Here is a 21,423-nt window from a genome sequence, read left to right as displayed (position 1 = left end):
GAGGAGAACATCACTTGTGGCTAGCACTCTTCAGAGCCAAGTGTACTTGTAGACAGCCGGGGAGGGAGAGCTGCCCCACAACCTTACAAGGACCAGCCTTACCGCTCTCCCGGTATTTTTAGCCTGACGAAGTGACTCAAGGCTAACCCCAGTCTCATCAAACCGCTTTCTGCCTCAGACGGGTGTGAAGCACCAAACGCCATGCAGCGGAGAACCGCGGTTACCTCAGCTGCGGGGCGGAGCCGGGTCAGCCGAGGAGGGAAGTGGGCGCGCAGCGGCGGATGATGACGCTGAGGGCGCTTCCGGCGTGGTGATTGAGGCACGCACAGAAGAGGTCGCCGCGGCGGAGCGGGTGCGGCGAGGGACGGTGGGGCCCTAGCCCAGACCGGGCGTGGCGGCGTCGGCTTTTGCGGCGGGAGTGGTGCCCGCCGCCGCCGCTGCTGAAGGCGGCAGCGGCGGCAACAACGGCAACTACGGCAAAGACGACAAGTATCGCGAGAGGTGGTGCGGCGCCGGCCCTAGAGGTGACCGAGACAGCGGCGGCGGCTCCCGGAGCCTCCTCCTTCTTCTCCTCCCCTTTCCTTACCGGAACCTGAGCGAGGCGGATCGGCGGCTATGGAGAAGGCGGCCGGCTCGGCGACGGTTGTGGTGGCGGCGACCGAAGGAGGTGGTGACGGTGGTGAGGCCGGGAGCGCTACGGCGGGGCCCGGTCCCCCGGAGGGGCTGAACGGCGGCGCCGGTACCTCACCGTCGTGCTCGGCCGGGGCGGCGGCGGCGGCTGCGCCGATGGGGCTGGTGCGAGTGTGCGACCTGCTGCTGAAGAAGAAGGTGCCGGCGAAGGCGAAGCGGAGTGGCCGGGCGGGCCGGGCGGCCAGCAGCAGCGAAAGCAGCGGCGGCGGCAGCGAGAGCAGCAACAACGGTAGTGAGGAGGAGGAAGACGAGGAGGACGACGAGGAAGAGGAAGAAGAGGAGGTCTCTGAGGTACCACGGGGGCGGGCGAGACGAGGTCCCGCAGGGAGGGGAGAGAAAAGGGGTGGGGGGGCTGTGGGGCCGATGAAGGGGACAGTGACCGGGGTGGGGGTCCCGGTGGCGGGGGTAGGCCCTATTGCTCCCATTCTATCATTGCTGCATACTCCAGCTTCCCTGGTCTCCGCGAGGCCCTGCGTCGGAGGCAGGAAGGGGGCAGCACCGGAGCGGCCTCGTGGCGGGGCGGGCCTAGGGACCTGCGCACGGCGGGACGAGTATTGCGGTGGGGGGAGGCCGTGCTCTGACCGCCTTCTTTCTCTTCCTCCCTTCTCACTCCCTTCCACCCACCGGTGTGCCCGGGATTGGGGAGGGCTGGCGGACCTCCTGGAGCGTCACCCGCTCTCCAGCTTGCCCTGTGGTTTTGGGTATATGGGGCGTTGCTGGAGGGAAAGGCGTCCGAAGCGTTGCAAGTGCCCCTCGACCCCTTGTGTGGTGTCTCCGTGTGCGGTTGCCACGATTTGTATCGGAGCAGGAGAGTGTAATGGTGGAAATGGTGCTGGTATGCCGGGGCGAGGTGTTGGAGAGAGGCTGGAGCTCTGGGCACATTGCTAGACACGCTTGTGCTCCTGGGTTTGGGAATAGGTCATCCTGAGGAAAAGAAGTTGGACGTGCAGCTGAAGGCTGCTGAAGAGCTCTGGGCGCTTTACTCTCATCCTGTGCACGCTTCAAACCTGATAGCACCCACCATTCCTATGCAGTGTTGAACCACGTACAAGGAAGCATTATTACGTTGTTTTCGTTTAACATTACGTTTTTCAGGTAGGTATTGCTGGAAAAGGCCAGGCAAAACTAGAAGCTCTCTTCCTGATGTATAGTCACACAGAGCTGCTTTGCATAGTAGCTTTAATTCTGTAACCTTCAAAGCTGAATGTGCACTTGGGGTTTTTTTCTCTATTTTGAGTGGGTTGTTTGTTTTGTTTTTATGTTTGGTTTGGTTTTTTTTTTATAATGTCCTCAAAAAAGTCCACCTTAGGTTTGTAAGCTGTTGTTCTGAACTTTCCTTATATCACTTTTTAAGTGATATATCTACTTTTGTGTTAGAAATTAAAATGAGCAGGAAGAAGGCGAAGGAAGAGTCTGATAGGTTTAAGGCATGGCTGGGCTGAGATGGTGATAGGTTTTTGAATGATTAGGGACCACTCTGCATTTTATTTCTGCAGGAGTTGGTACAGGAAACATTTTATCCAACTTCTTTGAGGTAAAGTGCACACAGTGAGTGTGCAGTTAACAAGTAATTACCCTTGGCATTTTGTTTCTCTAGTGTTAATTTTTAAAAGTGGATATCCTTGTGTAGATAGAAGTTTTGGGGTTTTAAAAGTTAAGATAGGCAGCTATGGTCATGTGCTGAGCTGTGCTGTCTAGCAGTCCTGCAGGTATCTGAAGAACTCTCTTACTCTCTTGAGCATGTGATAAAGGGATGAAGGCCTTTTAATGACTGCAGGTGTATGGGTTGATAGTTAAGCACTGAGGTGAGTTGTGTGTAATGGCAACACAAACCTTCATGAGAAGACATGCAGAGAGTTAAAAAAGGCAAATGGACATTAAACTACCACGAACAGCAGAAGAATGCTTCGCCATTCTCTGACAGAAGGACACATACTGTAGATACCAGTGGTTAGGAAGGCAGTTTTACATCTGGAAGCTTCCCTGATGGTTTTCATAGTAAGTGAAGGCTTTCCCAGTCTGGGTGGTTTGGGATTAAATACTAACCAGGGGCTGGTAAACGATAAAAAAAGTAATAGTACTTAGTTCAGTAAGTTCAGGATAGTGTACATTCTGTCACATACCTGCTTAATTTGTAACAATTCCTTTTCCTGATATTCAGGGTGCTTGCAAAAGACTGTTGTAGTCTTTCTCCCCGTGACTCCAAGATGAGATAATACAGCTTGTAGGACAGGCACAGCTGAAATCACAGTTTTTGGGAATGCAAACAGGAGGAAGGCCTGATTAATGGAGCAGAGGATCTAACATCAAAGTAGTTCCCAGCAGCTTGTGGGGAGGAAATATGTTGTGAGTGTTCTCAGGGAAAGGGAGTTTTGCTTGTCTGAAAGCAACCTGATGCTTAATTTTGGCTTTTCAGAAGCTTTAAGTTAAAAAAAAAAAAGTTACCATGGGATTTTTGTTTGGGATTAAAATTTTGTTTAGTTCAGACGTAGTTGAGAAGAGAATAGATTGTGTGGCTTTCAGCAGTTAGATTGTGGTCTTCTGACCATGGGCAGTCTGGAAGACACTTAAAATGAAAAAACACAAAGTAATCCAAGTTTATGGTTTAGCTGTAAATGGAAACTGTTGTGGAAACACTGCAAAAGACGGTGTTCCCTACAAGCCCTTCTGTTCATTATCTCTATAAACTTAAGACAGTTTGTCTTAAGTTTTTTGCCTTTCCTATGCAGAATATGTTAAGGCTTCTCTAGCCTCTGAAGCATGGTACTTCTTGATTTGACTACTAATGAGACAGCTTCTAAAAATCAGAAGGACAGTAGCAACAAGTCCAAGGAGTTATAATGGGAAACCTGGCAGGTACTAAATGACAAAACTCCCATGAGTGGAACGACATGGTTTGGCTCAGTTGTTGCTGAGCTGATGGAATGGAATAAAAAGTTGCAATCAGACATTTTCACCTTAGATCTCAATGTGGAGGCATAGGTGCTGGGTGAAGTTGAATTGAAATTTCGTACCAACAGCTTAATGAGCTCCTACTACAGTGTTCATGGAAACCTCCAAGGTTGCTTTTGGGAATTCCAGCAAATCGCTGGATTCTAGGTAGTGTGGTCTGGTATTGTCTGTAAATGGGAAATTGCCTTTTCCCTGACCACCAGTTGATTAAAAAAATGGTGAATCTTTTCAGTTTGCAGGAAGAGGGATCTTAAAGTAGAAGTTAGATACTGGGAAGGTCTGCTTGCATGCTTCCTGGCTGAATTGTGACCTCAGTTTATGAAGGATCACGTTCAGTTTCCATAGAAGCAGCCTTTTCAACTGCTCGAAGAGCTGTACAGTTGTTAAATAGGACTTTGTGCCTGTTTAAGTGCCCCTTCTGTCAGGTGATAGCTCACAGGGAGTGTGTGTTCAGGCAAAAGCTGGATAGGTCCAGGGGCACATAGGGAAAATTTAGTCAGTTTACATGTTAGATGTTGAAGGGTGAGGTGAAGGGACATCTCTGCAGATAAGACAAATGAAAGCTGACATAAAATGGGAAGCTTGAGGATGTTATTAGGGTTTGGAAACTAATGTTTCCCTTTTTGTTTGAAAACATGGTTTAGCAGTTCCTTTCAACAGGCTCAGATAAATACAGATAGGCAGTTATCTTGGAAGTGTTCTTATTTTGTTCAACATTAGTCTTGAATAAATAGTGAAATAGTACAAAAAATGAGCAAGTTGCTACTCAAAAATCTGATGTCAGGAGTGCATTAGGGCTTCTCTTATTAAGCACAGAAAGGTTTAATTGTATTATAAAAACTGCTTACAAGCTTATATCAAGTCATTGAACCTGTGGGATGTTTGCTGCTGGCAGTGAAGTTTATAATTGCTTTTCCTAATACAGTATCCATTTTAAGAGTTCCTAAGTTCAATTTTTCCCTTAAGCAAAAAGTCTCATGATGATTAGATCTGCATAATATTCAGTCACATTAACTATACCTGAAAGTGCTGCCCTGTGTAAAGGATGGTTTTGAGATGTTCTGGCTGTTTCTTATGTGTTCTTGTTTTTACTTGGTCCTCCTAGGTGCTGTAAATAAAAGTTTTTATTTTCTCAGCTGCAATTGAATTAGTAATGGAACTGACTAGTAAGAAATAAATAAAACAGCAACCAGTTCTCTAGAATTTCTTAATGCAGAAGAAACTACTTTTAACCTCTTCAGCTTCACATGTAAGGTGTTAATCCACAAACTTGGGCTTACTGCTGTGATTTCAAGAGCATCACAGACACATGGTTGTAGTACTTAAATTGTGGAAGGCTTTAACAGCTTAAGTGTTGATTTGGAACACAGAATTTATTTTACAAATTACTTCTTTTAATCCTAACTGTTTTAATTAGAATTCAGGACTAAAGCTCGTGGATTCTGTAGGGCTGCTGAAGAGCCAGTATGTCTCCCTTGACCATGTTATGGTATGTTCTGTGTGCTATTGCTTTCATCTCCTTGTGTCTTCAAATACATGACTGAACCTGCAAATAGTTCGGCTCTGTCCCTGTAGCATGTGCCACCCTGATGGACACTTCAGTCTTGTATACTGCCAGGTTGTTTATGCTGTAGGTATGCTGTTTATGTAAGTACACTGTTTATGTTTTCTTTCTCCCTACTTGGACAGTTTTTTGCCTCTACCAGTTTGTTTCTTGCCTTCAAAAGAGAAAAATAATAGTGAGATCCCTTTAAACAAAAAAAAAAAAAAAAAAAAAATAAAAAAAAAAATATAACCCCCCCGAACTTCTGTAAGACCTAAGGTGGTTTGGGCATTTTCGTCATCAGTATAGTTACTGTAACATGTAGCTTGGTCTAGCAAGTTACCTCACATCCTGCCCATGGCAGGGGGTTGGAGCTAGATGATAGAATCATAGAATAATAGAATAGTTAGGGTTGGAAAGGACCTTGAGATCATCTAGTTCCAGCCCCCCTGCCATGGGCAGGGACACCCCACACTAAACCATGTCACCCAAGGCCTCATCCAACCTGGCCTTGAACACCGCCAAGGATGGAGCATTCACAACCTCCCTGGGCAACCCATTCCAGTGCCTCACCACCCTCTCAGTAAAGAATTTCTTCCTTATATCCAATCTAAACTTCCCCTGTTTAAGTTTGAACCCATTACCCCTTGTCCTGTCACTACAGTCCCTGATGAAGAGTCCATCCATAGCATTCCTGTAGGCCCCCTTCAGATACTGGAAGGCTGCTCTGAGGTCTCCATGCAGCCTTCTCTTCTCCAGGCTGAACAGCCCCAACTTTCTCAGCCTGTCTCCATACGGGAGGTGCTCCAATCCCCTGATCATCCTCGTGGCCCTCCTCTGGACTTGCTCCAACAGTTCCATGTCCTTTTTATGTTGAGGACACCAGAACTGCACACAATACTCCAAGTGAGGTCTCATGAGAGCAGAGTAGAGGGACAGGATCACCTCCTTTGACCTGCTGGTCACTCTCCTTTTGATGCAGCCCAGGATACAGTTGGCTTTCTGGGCTGCGAGTGCACACTGCCAGCTCATGTTCATTTTCTCATCGACCAACACCCCCAAGTCCTTCTGCGCAGGGCTGCTCTGAATCTCTTCTCTGCCCAACCTGTAGCTGTGCCTGGGATTGCTGTGACCCAGGTGTAGGACCTTGCACTTGGCATGGTTAAACTTCATCAGGTTGGCATCTGCCCACCTCACAAGCGTGTCAAGGTCCCTCTGGATGGCATCCCTTCCCTCCGGCATATCAACCGAACCACAACAGCTTGGTGTCATTGGCAAACTTGCTGAGGGCGCACTCAATCCCACTGTCCATGTCACCGACAAAGATGTTAAACAATACCGGTCCCAACACCGATCCCTGAGGGACACCACTCGTTACCGGTCTCCAGCTGGACATTGAGCCATTGACCACAACTCTTTGCGTGCGGCCATCCAGCCAGTTCTTTATCCACCGAGTGGTCCACCCATCAAATTGATGTCTCTCCAACTTAGAGACAAGGATGTCATGTGGGACAGTGTCAAATGCTTTGCACGAGTCCAGGTAGATGATGTCAACTGCTCTGCCGCTGTCCATCAGTTTCGTAGCCCCATCATAGAAGGTGACCAAATTGGTCAGGCAGGATTTCCCCTTAGTGAAGCCATGCTGGCTGTTACCAACCACCTCCTTGTTTTTCATGTGCCTCAGCATGTCTTCCAGGAGAATCTGCTCCAAGAGTTTGCCAGGCACAGAGGTGAGACTGACTGGTCTGTAATTCCCCAGGTGATCTTTAATGTAATGATGTCTCTTCTAACCCAAACCATTCTGTGATTCCTCAATTGAACTGATGTGGCTAAAAAAACAGGTGAGCCACAGTAGGGTCCATGGTACAGACTACTCCATCTCTAGGAAGAATCTTGTCATGATACTTGAGAAATGCCAGTTCTCACCTCTATGTTACGTGCTCCCAACACAAAGCCCAATATCGGAGAAAATATTTTAATTGGATTGGTGCTGTGGGTGAGATCTTGGTTTTATTTTTCATGAGGGATATGGTAAGTATGATGTAATAGAACTGGCAAGAGCATCCAGTAATTGCTTTTGAAGAGGAGCAGAACTTGAAATTGCCTGGAAGGACGTAAAGTGTGTTCTCAAAAATCCCTGAAGGAACAGGACTGATGAGGCTCTTGGGTGAATCATAGAATTACAGATTGGGTTGGAAGGGACCTTAAAGTTCATCCACTTCCAGCTCTCTACCACAGGCAGGGGCACCTTTCACTAGAGCAGGTTACTGCAAGCGCTGTCCAACCTGCCATTGAACACTGCCACACAGCCTCATCTTCTCTGAGGAACCTATGCCAGAGCCTCACCACCCTCACAGGGAAGAACTGCTTCCTAACATCTCATCTCAATCTCCCCTCTGTCAGGTTAAAGCCATTTCCCCTTGTCCTGTCCCTACAGGGCCTTGTCCAAAGCCCCTCTCCAGGTTTCTTGTAGTCCCTTTAGGCACTGGAAGCTGCTCTGAGTTCTCCCCAGAACCTTCTGTTCTCCAGGCTGAACCAGCCCAGCTCTCTCAGCCTGTCTCCATAGCAGAGGTGTTTCAGCCCCTCACAGCATCTTGGTGGCCTCCTCTTGTGTTTGGGGCCCTCAGCCAGGTTTCACAACAGTGGAATTGGCTGTAACTGACCCCAGGAAGCAGTAGCTGAAAATGTTTAACAACCTTTCATTATTGTTCCCAGGTCTGGGTTTCAGCAAAATCAGCTTGGAAAACTGCAGTAATGATTCGAGTGGCTTTGCCATTTCCTGCTAAGAACCTTTTAATTGCTTCTGGCATCGTCCTGTAGATGATGACTAGCATATGCCCCCACATACTGTGTTACCAGAGTTCATGGGCTGGGTAGGAGGTTGAGTGTTCTGTTAACTGGCTGAGGTGGTAAGCAAAGATAAACCAGTGTCTTTTATGTGCATGGCAAAGATCTAAGGATGCAGAGCTCATCAATGGTGTCTGGTCAAACCTAGTGCATAATTTTTAAAAGACCTTAAAGTTGGTTTTTTTGGGGTGGGTTTTTTTTTTTTGTGTGTGATTTTTTGTTTGTTTGTTTGTTTGTTTTTTGTCTGCTCTATTCAATTGAAGTTATTAGTGAATATCAGGGTTTAAAAATAAGCCCTTTGCATAAGATGACATCTTGAAGAAGGTGGAGCTAGGTGAGCTAGCACCATGTGAATTTGTTTACTTCCTCAGCTATTCCTTCAGGAAATGTCCTTATAAACATCATTCCTGTGAGCAGGCTGGAGCCAAATACTGCGTATTTTAAGCTAGTAATTTAGTCCTTTAAAGAGAATGATGTCTCTGAAAGAGATATAGCTGAGAGAATTTCCTTATCTTCTGGCTTTGAAGGCAAATGGGATTATGCATGTTTGGCTTTTTCCTCTAGCTGTGTTTTAAAACCAGAACTATTTGTGCTTATTTAGGGTATAGCTGATTGGGAAATTTGGTTTAGGAGTTGGAGAATCAATGCTGCAGATCCAGGATAACAAAGCTTAGTTTCTGGTGTTGAAAGAACAAGCCCTTCTAACTTAAAAAGAATACACATTTGGTATTAGTGCTTTAGGCAATTTGAGCAGAATCTCTGGCTGCCTTGGCGGATGTTGTGCTGCTTTTTTTTTTTTTTTTTTTTTAATCCTTCCCCCTGCAATGATGTGCTTTTGGTTTCTTGATGGTATGGCATTTTAGGTGACTAAGTTGAAATAAGAAGTTGAATATGTGCTGTATCTGAAGAGCTTCTGTACTACATGGGACTTCTTTGTCACATCAATAACTGTGAATGGGGAAGGCATATTGTTTGGGTAAGGTCATTTAACACCTCTGCTTAAGGAAAAAAGGTCTTCCTTGACTTGTGGTTAGCCTTACCAGTGCATATAAAGTGTCCTGTGCTGTGTCAACAGGAATGTTTGGAAAAAAAACCTCCCATGGTTGACTAATGCAGGGCAGTATTTCCTCTCTGTGTTCACTAAGTGTTAACTGATACTCAGAGAGGTTATCTCAGTATTCCAGATGTTTTCAGCCACATTTTCCCCCCATATGCAATCTTAAACTGGCAACTATCTGAAAAGCTAAAGCTGTGTGGAGGTTATTACTAACCTGTTGTGTCACCTTCTTTTCCCATTAGGTAATAGTTGTATACCAGGCTAAAAATCATCTAGAAAACCAAGTGTATCTTTCTTTGTGCTTGCAGTATTTTCTTTTAGGCTGAATGTTGTAATTAGGATGACTTTGTTTGGCATTACCCAAAGCAGTTTTTGATAAACTCAAATTACTAGTGTTTGATGTGCAAGTGTCTTTCCTCTGCTATATTTTAGCTGAATCCTGAAGTCTTTGGAGGATAATGGTATTTACTAGGAAATGAGCTGAAATAAACCTTGATTTTATTTTTTTTTCCCTGCCCCACCCCAGTATGTTAGGTTTTTGTGGTGTTAAGCATCAGGAATGGGTAATGTATTCAAATATACAGCTGTCCAGATGCTAGAAAGAAGTTTGGAGTATTAAGTCTGATGAAACATCACTATTTAGAATATCACTTTGGGGTTTTGACCTCCATTCTCCTCAACTTGTACTTGGAACAGTCAGAAAGTTTAGTGTCTGGCTTCTTTTTTTCTTTTTTTTTTTTTCTTCTCTTTCTTAGGGTAAAATTAAAGGCATCTTTAACACCATAGTATGACTGCTTTCTGCAGAGGCTACCTCATTTTTGAGCTCAGATTTATTTCCCCTTGCCCAAATAAAGCAGGAAGGATTGTTTCTGAGCCTGGACATCTGTCCCTTTTCACAGGAGGTGTTTTGTGGATTGTTGCCTCAGCAGAAGGGGAGCATCTGAAAGCTCTCTCTAGGGCAGGGAGTGATTCAGAGATAGGAGGAGGAAGGTCCTTGTCATACTCCCAGTTCTTCCCACACACCAGAATAGAACGAAACCCTTTCTTTAAGGAGAAGCTGGAGGTCCCCAGTACATCTCTGTCTGGCAGGTATCTGGTGACTCACATGTTTTCCTGTCCTGGAGCTTTACCATTTCAAAACTTCAGGTATTTCTTCCCTTTTGTTCAGCCTTGTCCTGAAATGCTTTGCCAGTGGAATTTTCCTTTTTATGCTGTTCTGCAGGTGTGAATTGTTCTCCTCCACAGAATGGTGAACAATGCTTTAATGAAGTTTAGTGTGTAAAGTCATGATGTGGCTTAGCTTTTTTTTCTCAAGTGCTTGGTGTGGTGTTCAGCCTCTGTGATGTGGGAGCTGATCCCACTGCAGTCAGAGGAGTTGGGCTCGTAGGAAGGTTGCAGTGAGCATGCTGCTGCTGCCAAGAAAGAACAAAAAGAGAGGCATTCAGTGCTCCTTCCAGCCATTTCGGAAATGACCTTGTTGAAAGAACTCAGCAACAGAAGAAGGGTGTTTACAGTTGATGGGTTCCTTGATCCTGTCTGTTGGCAGTGTCAGGAGCGCTTGTGCTGAAACAGCAAAGAGCCAGGAACTTGGGCAGGGTTTTTGGTGGAACCATTCATTTAGATGGCTGTCAAAGTAACACTTGCATTGTCTTTGAGGATTTGAATTGTTAAGAATGGTACAGATATGAGAATTCTTGTGTTAGAGCAAGGTACTGACACTTCCTTTGGATCTTCCATTTCAGTGTGGCTGGCACTGGCCTGAAAAGACAGATTTCAGAGAAATATTCTTTTGTGCAGCTTGAAAACTCAAAAGCTTCTTGAGATAAAATCAGCACTGATGGTTTTCTGCCTCTATTTGTTAAGGTTCTTGAGAGTGTGTTAGGGATGGGGAGAAAGAGAGGAATAATGAAGCAGTGCTATCTAAAAATGTTAACATGCTTTGGAGTATCATTGTTTAGTGCGGTGCAGGAAAGCAATCACTTTGCACGCTGACAAGCATGAAGTAGTCACAAAGCACAATTGTGATCAGTGTGGCAGTTGTAACACAAATATCTAAGCTAGTTTAAAGAGAGAGAGCTCTCAATGTAGCAGTTTGATAGATAGATGAACATATGCCTTCTGTCCATCTCCATTGCTAATAGAAGTGAAAGTTGGCATAACAGCATGCTGGTATTTTGGTGAAGCATTGGCTTGATAAAGGAACTTCTCAGTGATAAATATAGTGCCAAACTGTATGTGCCAAACTTGGCTAAAGGGCTTTTGCGAAGCCTAGGAGAGAGGGGGGGGGGAATTTTTATACTTCTGTGTAAAATCACCCTGGGGTGTATTAGAATGGGGGTGGTCAGTAGGTCAAGAGAGGTCCTCCTTCCCCTCTACTCTGCCCTGGTGAGACCGCATCTGGAATATTGTGTCCAGTTCTGGGCCCCTCAGTTCAAGAAGGCCAGGGACCTGCTGGAGAGAGTCCAGCGCAGGGCAACTAAGATGATTAAGGGAGTGGAGCATCTCCCTTATGAGGAAAGGCTGAGGGAGCTGGGTCTCTATAGTTTGGAGAAGAGGAGACTGAGGGGTGACCTTATTAGTGTATATAAATATATAAAGGGGGAGTGTCACAAGGATGGAGCCAGGCTCTTCTTAGTGGCAAACAATGATAGGACAAGGGGTAATGGGTACAAACTGAAACACAAGAGGTTCCACTTAAACTTGAGAAGAAACTTCTTCTCAGTGAGGGTGACAGAACACTGGAACAGGCTGCCCAGGGAGGTTGTGGAGTCTCCTTCTCTGGAGACATTCAAAACCTGCCTGGACACATTCCTATGTAACCTTATTTAGGTGTTCCTGCTCTGGCAGGGGGATTGGACTAGATGATCTTTTGAGGTCCCTTCCAGTCTCTAACGTACTGTGATACTGTGATACGTGTGCTCATGGCTCCCAGCTAAGAAGGTGTGCTTGTGGCTCCTGGTTGAGGTGGATTCTTGGAGATGCACTAGTATGTGTGCTGAAGTTGGGTTCTGCAGACATATTTGGGATGACCTAGTGTGATTACTTGATCTAACAGCTTATCTCTGCTGAGAGGGGGAATCTCTTCTTCCAAGTTCTTCTCTGTTGTGCCTTTAGGCTGGTGGTGTTTCACCAGTTACCACTACAGCAGGTCACTGGCCAGAAGGGTACAGTGGGTACAGAGGGACAAGGAGGAAGAGAGCTGTGTGGATCTTTTGTTCCATTGGTCTTTCTTTTGAGTCTGGAACTGAGGTGTTGCATCAACTCAGGACACTGCCTTGTTCAACTCTTTCATGTATAGCTGAGCATTGGTGGAACAGCTCTGCCAAGTGCTGTGTTTGTTATGAAAGTTGATACAGATGCTAATCCCTCGTGTGTTTTGGAGCGGTGTGTGCTGCTCTGTACCAGCATTGTTCAGTTAGGTAAATGTCTGGCCAAAACCATGGTTAGGTTGCAGATGTCTTTGCCTCCAGTAACTTCATCAGCGTTACTGGTTTTGAAGAAGTGTGTGAAGTAGTACCACTTGGTAAGCATTGCCTTCAGTGAGTTAGACTTGAGGGTAGGATTGGCGGTAGTCCACTGAATCCGAACCCCCTATTCTTTTACATCTTAAATGAATGCTTTTTGAGAAAGGCATCATCTTTGGCGGTGCTTTTCATTGTAATCCAGAGTTGGGCATTGCAGAGCATGCAGTCTTTCCAACCCTGGAAAAGTTGTTAATAGAAATACATCCAGGCTGTGGACAGAATATTTGTTACAAAAATCAATTGCTGAAAGTATTAAATTACTTTTTTTTTTTTTTTTTAAATTTCCAATGCACTTATTAAATGTTGTCAAAGTAAAATAATTCCTTTAGGCTCTGATTTGATTGAAATATCAGTGGAGGGGGCAAGGTTTTGCACAGGTGCATGTGTTGGTTGTTTTGAGAGTGCAAAGCCAAAATTGCTTAAAATATATTGTGTTACAGCAGGTATAAGAGAAGGCATCTATATTAGGGAGCCTGTATACCGTTATTAACTGGGTAAAACTAAAAAGCAACTCCTCCCAAAGCAGGAGCATCAAATAGAGTGCATGGATAGAGCATATGTTAAATGAGGATGGTTTTGATCTTGTTCGCTTTATTATGTGATGATTTAAGTACATATCTTGGATTAGTACAGATCTTGGAATTTAAGATGTGTTAGTATGAGTGTTTTTGGACTGTATGTGGCTCCTACATGTGCCATCATTACTCAGTTTAGAGGCTATTCACAGTCTACTTATATTATACCTGGCTTTCCTGTTGCTGATATGTCACATGTGGAATGAGAGAGGAATACGTATATAAATTTGTTTGAAGAAGGATCCTTTCTATCCCATGTTGCCCATCTTACTTGTGTTTAGCCCCAAACCAGATCTCTTTAGTTGTTCAAAGTTCTTGGATTAAAGGCTTGGAACAAAGCATTGCCCTGTGAAAACAGACTACTTAAAGTGAGAACTTTAAGGAAGGTCTCTTATATAAAGCTCCCCTTAGACAAAAATGGGTGCCAGTAATCTTGGACTTCTGTTGAAAAACCCTCTTAAAATAATGAGGTAATGCTATGCAGTTTTGTATCACATCTGCACCTTTGTGGAAGTTGCACTGAATTTGCATTGGGCAGCTCCTCCTCAGTAACATGTGGGGCCTCCTCTGATAGGAGAGGAAATACCATGGACAGATACTCAGGCAGAACTGCAGGAGTATATCCTGGCACAGTGGCTTTTTAATGATGTTCTTGTTTAGTTCACCTTCAGGGCAGTGCTATGGATGGGTAAAGGTGTGTTCTGGTTTTTGGGTATGGTGTGGTGGTTTTGTTTTGTTTTATTGGTTTTTTTTACCCCCTCCTTTCTCCATGCATAGATTGGACTTATGGAATTGAAATACAGAATAGTGGGACTGATGTAAGCACTTACTGGGGAGGATGGCTCTTGGCTGATGAGATTCCTCTATGCTGGAGTGCTTCTTACTTGCTAGGCTATAAAACTGTTTAGATGCCAGTTTCATTTAAGCATAGATGAAGACTTATTTCAGAAATAGTTTTATGTTGTGCATCTACCTTCTGGTTAGAGGTGGATGGTGTAAGAATAAGAAGCTGCTAATAGAATTTAAAGCTATGAACTTACAACTCTTGACTGACTGACCTTTGAATCTCCTATGTAATAGTAATGCAGAGTGAATCTGAAATCCCCAAGCTATTATTGGAAGGAGATAACACCTATTTGGAAATGGCTTTCTGTATGTGGAGTCATCATGTTCCCTGACCCCACCTGAACCTGATAGTTCATGTGAGCTGCAAGGTGTATTTCGCTAGTACAGTATTTCTGTTAAGGGAGAACAGATCTGAGGATGCTTTTAAGGAGGGAATGGGGCAGCGTTATTCCATCAGACATGTCATAAACATCTTAGTCTGCTGTTAGTGGTCAGTCTTTAAACCTCGTAAGTTTTATGCAGTCTTTGAAATTGATGTAAAAGAAAACTTGGGATGTGTTTTATCTTGGCACTTCCAAAGGTAGTTAAGTACAGCACCTTTGAAAGATACTAGTTTCCTTGGAGCTGTGGACAACCTAGGTCTTGAGAATTTCAGCCTCTCCAGATTTATATGCTGACTAAAATGACTAACACTAAATGCATGACAAGTACTGAATGAGGCAGAAGGGTCTTGCATGCCTTGCAGCTGCCCAGGCCAAGTGAAGAGTGTGCTGGGCAGAAAGGAAAGATCTGTCTTGGGAGAAAGCTTTGGTTTTGAGTGAGAAATAATCTTGAATAATCAAAAAAAGTTGCTACAGCAGAAAAATATGTGGATTTGCTATGGAAGTTTCCTTATCTGTGGGAGGTAATGGAGCTGAAACAAGGGTGGTGTGATAGTAGGGGTGGGCAATAGGGATAATCCAGTGATTGTGAAACTCCGGGAATGCTTCATGGCAGGTTTTGGCAGAGAAGTCTGAAATTCCCTTAAAAAGATACAGAATTATAAGGATAAGGGAATAAAAAGAAATAGAAGTATGTGTTAACCCCAGTAGGTTGATCAGGTTAAAGCCCAACATCCCTGTGCACCCTTATCCCCAATAATAAAAAATAAAGGAAGAAAGTAGATTTTAACTTATTTTAAATTCACTAAAGCACTTAACTGGAGGATGCTGGAGATTTAGTCAGGCTGGTAGCTGCAGAGATGTGATTGCTGCAAGAAGTAAAGAAAAAGAAAGCAATATACTATGTGAAAATAGGAGCAGCAGATAAGGGTCATGACTTGAGATTTTTCCTGAGATCTGCTTTTGGATTGACTTGATTTTTTTTTTTTTTTTTCCTTTTCATAATCACTGAGGATCAAAAGTAAGGAGTTTGGTGAATGTCTAGAGAGAGAAGACCAAACAGGAGGTTTAAGGCTTCCCCCCATTGTCATAGAACTAATGCACCTTGCAGAAAGCACCAAGTGATGACTGATGCAAAGAACTACGAAGTAGAGGTCATGCATTTGTGGTATAACAAAATTTGTATATTTAGAAAAAAAAATTAATATGACAAGTAACAGAGAAGAACATGTTTAATATCTTAATGGTTACCTAAGCCAGCTACTGATACGATGGGTGATGAAAGTGATACGCATAGGGGGATGTAGTTCCTAATGAAGGTTGATAAATACCAGTGCATTTACTTGGAGTAGTGTGTACCATTAGGAGTGTCTGCTTGTGAAAGTACTTCTGACTTAGTTGGAGAGGGTTTTGTTGCATTTATATGTTTTGGTGATCCACTGGTACAATTTCTAAGATGGAATAAATAAAGTCCAGACTACAAAAAGCTATCTCTTCAGGATGTGACGGCTCCTGAAGACATTGGCCTGACCTTTGTTGATTATTCTGTAGCTGATTTCTTGTGGTACATAACATGTGCATCACAAGATAGACAGTAATACTTAAGCAATAATAAGACCTAAGCAGTAATACTACTTAAGCAATAATACTCCTCTCTCAGTATCAATGCTAAGGCTTGGGACAGAATCTCTAAGACATTAAGTTTATAGGTACTCTGCTACCATTACCTACTGCTTTTCTGCTGCTGACATGGTTGTATTTCTCACCCCTGTGGTCCTTCAAACACATGTTTGAAGCAGCCTTTGAAAAAGCTATCTGAATATTGCTTGCATCATTAATATAAACAACTGTTCATGTATCTTGTGGTTTTTCTGGTTCATGTTAGAAGGGGGAGCTTGGTCATTTGGAAGTTCTAATGATGAAATTTGCCTCTTTGTGGATTGAGTTTTCTGATTTCATGGATATTAATCCATGTGAAACATCAGTCTTCTCTTTGCAAGTGTACCCTGTCATATTCTGCATATTCAAATAAATTTTGTGATAGATGCTTTGGTTTTCAAGGTCTTCCCTGTGACAGTGGTGGGATTTTTGCCTGTTAGCATGCTACACTTAACAGAAAACCAGAATGTCACAAGATTTGGGCTGGAAACCTACTCTTCTTTTTGGTCTTAACTGTCTTGGGAATGTTTTGATTGTATCTGAGGTAATCTTGTTAGGACTGTCTGCCTACTGCTGTGGAGAGAAATCCTTGGGAAAGCTGTGCTGAAGGGAATAACTGAGTGATGCTTTGTACTATATTGAAGGGCTATTTTCAACTCTTTATTTTTTTTCTCCTTCTCAAAATGATTTATATTTTCATTAACGAATACACCTCCTGGTTCTTCTGAATAAGGTGTTGGCATCCGCTTGGGACACAGTTTAAACAAGCCAACCTTGACACCGAGCTCTGTGACTCTGAAAACACACAAAAAAGTGTGTTCATATGCTTTGGGATGGTTCATGACCAGTACAGCTTGATCAGCTGTAAAGAGATAACAATGTGCTTTTGTGATATAAGAGTGGGAATTGTCCAACTGGTTGTTCAAATGCTTACATTTCAGGGTGCTAGAATATATCTCGGATCAATTGTTGAAATGCTTGTGTTTCAGGGTGATGTAATATGAGCAATGCCAGTTCAAAAGCCATGGTGGCCTTTGTGGATCTAGAAGATGGAACCAAGAATTTTCTTTGAATGCTCAAGAGCCAGCAGACAGTTTTTTAGCTTCCCACTGTGCTTCATTCTCTGTGAAGAACTGCGTTCTTGCAAATGCTTTTATCTTTCCTTCAGTAAAGTCATGTGCTTCCCACTCAGTTTTAGCTACCAGTGCTGTGTGGAAAACACCATAGAGGAAACTAACATTGGTTTGTACTTATGTCTTGGTCTGGCTTTCACAGAATACTGTCTCTGGATTCCCTTTGGTTTTACATGTTTCAATGTAGCTTGAAATAGGACTTCCTCTCTCTTCCCCCCCCCCCATTTTGAAGCAGTGCTGTGCTAAGTTTGTCTCCTGAAGCTGCACTTCAGATGTTTATGCTCTCACCTTCTGTGTGGGGAACATAAGGGCTTTATTGTGTTTCAGGCTGGCAGAATGTGAGGGACCATAATAAAACATGATGGATGCACATGGCTTGGGGAGCTGTGTTGTGTGAAGATACCTCTTGTGCAGAAGAAGAGGCTGCTTTTTAGTAGTGGTTAGTAGTAGATGAGTACTGGTTAGATCATGCGCTTCAGAGTAAGGGAAAATAAAGGTAATAAGCTTTCAGATAGAAGCTGAGATGTTTCAAAAAAGATACCATTCTTTAGCTATACAGCTAGTTCAAGTAATTCATAGAGGTGGACTTAAAAACAATGAAGGAATGGATTTGTGTTCACTTGTGTAGAACATGAAGATATATTTCCTGACCTGTGTTTAAAGCCCAAAATTGCCCAATAGAAATACGAAAGGAATTAATCACAGACATCTAAGTATATTTTTGTTGGTTTGTTTTCCCCCTTAGATCCCTCTTTTTCTTGCAGGAACAGAATGGATACCTGCATTAACACCTCTGTTTTACTGAAGGCCTTGCAGTGTTTAGGATGGGCCTTTGGAGCTTGATATCTCATGCTATAAATGTTTCTGGAGTGCCGAGTGAAGTGGTGAAGTTATTTGGCAAACGAGTGCTTCCTTAAAGCCTTCACCAGAGTATCTTGCTAGGGGTTGGCATATCAAGCTTCTGAGTGTGAAAACAAACCAATGCCGGGTGTGACTTGCTTGCAGTGGAGTATCTAGCTGGTAAGATTTGTTGCTGCCCTCATTGCTCACACAGAGAATCTGACTCCCTGGAGTGTTTCTGATGCTGCACATCAGCTTGAGAAGCTCTGAATTTATTCTTTTGGTTCAAGTTTTGTAAATGAAGGGATGTTACTGTAGACAGAACTTGTTGTTGGTCTTCCAAATGGGATGGGAAATGGCTCAGCTCTTGAGGTGAGCTGTTTTTTTTTTTTCTCTCCTGAGAATCTTGCATTTGTTCTGTGAAAATGGAAAAGATGTTGATATTCAGTTTGCACCTTTTGTCCTTTAGACTGTCTTTCCATTTGAAAATTGTTTTCAGTGGTGTCATATGTAAAGTTTTTTTAATTTCAGTGCTAAGTTGTGTGTATTAGGGTTTTGGTTTCTTTTTCCTTGTGTTTTGTTTGTTTGTTTTGGTGTTGTGTTGGTTTTTTTTTTTTTTTTTGTTTTTTTTTTTTTTTTTTTTGTGTCTGTTCTGAGGTGTCAGTTCTTTCCAGTGCTTGGAAGACCAAGTAACTAGTCTTTTGAGACATGAGTGTTAAGTGGGAGGTGGTAGCAGCTTTTTATGTATAAAGGAATCCTTCAAGTTGGCAGGGGTAGCTTTGTGCTTGGGCTAACACTTGTGTTTAATGGCTAGGCAGCATGTACGCAAGATCAGTTGCAAGGGGCTGCTAAGGATATTAGAACCTCTGACCTAAAAGCACTGTTGAAGAGGAGCCGTGGAATTCTGTCCTGTGATTCTGCACATGGACAACAGTTTCTTATGGGAAGTAGATTGTGAAATGTAGTCTGTGTGACTCATTTTCCTCAAGGCAGCTAAGACTTCTATTAATCTTCTTAAGTATCTAACTGGAGGTTGCTGAGCTTTGGCTTCCATAGGTACACATGCCTGATGAAGTTTGATGGGATCCTGCAGCAAGTGCTTCTAAGACAGACCTAAGTGGGTTGAAGTCTATGGTAAATGTTGGCAAATGTTATCTTGTCCTCAGAGTTAATGTTGTATAAGAATAAGTCATTAGATGGTTTTCTTAATGTTGTTTAGAACTTAAAAAAACCATCCCAAACTGGCTAAATAGCAATGGCTGGATTTACCTTTTCTACTATAGTACCTCTGAAAGGAAACCTGACCAGCTAAAGAGGTGAAGTTCAGAACCTGGGAAAGTAGTTCATGAATAGCATAAAAATTCTTCCATGACATGAATTATTTAGGATATATTAAGCCCCGAAAACAGGCTCAAGACAAGTTATACAGTGTCAAAGATGAACAGTGTGAGCAGAATGAATTCTGGTTAAAACCCTGTGAAATCTGGGATGTTCCCCAACGTGGAAAAATAGTATGGACTGCTTGAGCAGGTGCAGAATTTGTGTAAAATGAGGGACTTCATGGTAGGTATGTAGAATGGGGGTTTAAGGAAAAGAATTTTAATCAAAAGAACATAGCTGTGCCTAAAATCTAGATAATCAACTAGAAATTCTCTTTGTGATGGTAGTAGTCAGTCTGGTCATCTTTATAAACCCAGGTAAGGATATTCTTGCTGTTAAGAGAGTATTTGTTGGCATTAGAACGTATTTTTTTTTAATATGTTAATTAAAAGAAATTGATTACTAGTAGCATTTCTTCAAGTGAAAATGTGAATTTAATTCCTTTGACCATTAGAACCTTTTGTGCTCAGCTCAAATGTGCTCATGAGAGAGGAGGTTTTTGTGGGGTTGACAGGATTTATTGTGCTGTATTTTTAGAATGGAAAATATTTCGAGAGCTGCAATTATGATTGCTCAATGATTCTGACCTGGTATGTGCAGAGTGGGTACCACTGTCACCTGGTGTTTGAAGGAGTGTGTAAAATTACATGTTTTTGGTCTCAGTTGTCACTTAATGTTTTGGGTAAAGCAGAGAAGTGTGGAGATGATGATGGTTCTCAAAAAGACCTTGTGGAGAACATTGTTCAAGTGGTCAGTACCTTTGTTACCATCTTGTTGGCTATTTTGGGAATTCTAGATTTCTCCCTGCATTAGCCTCAGGCAGTGGAGCTGAAAAGGATGGGGTTGTTGGAAGCACAGTAGTTGTGCAGCACTTAAGATGGGTCAGTTGTTTTTAGGAGGTTTTGGTGTAATAGGAAGCCAGACATGGGAAGAATTGTGGGCTGTGTCATAGATATGCTTAAGGTGAGGATTGGTGTTTTGTGGTGTGGTGGTGTTTTGTTTTTTTGGTGGGTTTTTTTTTTTTTTCCATTTTTTTTTTGCTTGTTTGGTTGGTTGTTTTTTTATTTGTTTTATTTCTTAACAGTTTTGAGGAGTGGTTAGGATAGTATGGTGATAAATAGAATCACAGACTGGTTTGGGTTGGAAGGGACCTTAAAGCTCATCCAGTTACAACTCCCTCCAGAGACACCTTCCACTAGACCAGGTTGCTTCAAGCCCCTGTGTCCAACCCGGCCTTGAACACTGCCAAGGATGGGGCAGCCACAGCTTCTCTGGGCAACCTGTGCCAGGGCCTCACCACCCTCACAGGGAAGAACTTCTTCCGAAGATCTCATCTCAGTCTCCCCTCTGTCAGCTTAAAGCCATTCTGCCTTGTCCTGTCCCTACAGGCCCTTTTCCAAAGCCCCTCTCCAGGTTTCTTGCAGCCCCTTTAGGCACTGGAAATGGCTCTAGGGTCTTCCTGGAGCCTTCTCTTCTCCAGGCTGAACAAGCTCATCTCTCTCAGCCTATCTCCATAGCAGAGGTGCTCCAGCCCTCACAGCATCTTGGTGGCCTCCTCTGGATTCGCTCAAAGGAAATACGCTCAAGGGGAACTCCCCAGAGTGGATTTGTGCACTTTATTGGGTCAGGATATGTTCCTTACAGTGTCCTCAGGGATGCTGATGTGCACCTCAGCAAACTGTGGGACCCTTCAGCATGGAGAGGTTGGTGCAGGGGCAGGAGAGGAGAGGTGGTATGAATACCATGAGAAGGAGCTGGTTTCCGTAGGATTTTTTTAAATTTTCATTTCTCCCCTCCACCCCGCTCTGTTCTTTCTAGGGGAGCGGATCCCCGGCCTCCGCTTCTCTCCCTCCTCCCCCTATCTGGATTGGTAATTGCCCGCCCTGCGCGGGGTGGAACAGTCCATTTCCTGTTCCCGTGCTGACAGCGGGGGGGGGCGGGGGGGGGCAGCGAACGTGCTGCTGCCGGGCGGCCGGTAGCCCGTCCGTCTGTCCCGG

At 43.6% G+C, this 21,423-nt stretch overlaps 1 protein-coding gene across 5 annotated transcripts in view; it reads left to right on the top strand.

Annotated features, from left to right (window-relative positions):
- The first annotated feature begins 318 nt into the window (after positions 1 to 318).
- ANKRD17 (ankyrin repeat domain 17) overlaps positions 319 to 21,423 on the top strand; it is a 91,364-nt gene continuing 70,259 nt past the window's right edge. For 3 of the 5 annotated variants that reach the window (XM_080629596.1, XM_080629598.1, XM_080629595.1), the window contains exon 1: positions 319 to 981. In XM_080629596.1, coding sequence (XP_080485722.1) covers positions 616 to 981 — 366 coding nt within the window. In that variant the 5' untranslated portion in view covers positions 319 to 615. Of the gene's footprint in view, positions 982 to 1,252; positions 1,786 to 21,423 lie in introns of those variants that run through there. The other 2 variants (XM_080629597.1, XM_080629599.1) reach the window with 2 other exon arrangements.

This window comes from Psittacula echo (assembly GCF_963264785.1).
Source record: "Psittacula echo genome assembly, chromosome: 1".
In the NCBI taxonomy this organism is placed as follows: domain Eukaryota; kingdom Metazoa; phylum Chordata; class Aves; order Psittaciformes; family Psittacidae; genus Psittacula; species Psittacula echo.
The sequence above is the reverse complement of the archived record's forward strand: the minus strand, read 5'-3'. Positions and strand labels throughout refer to the sequence as shown.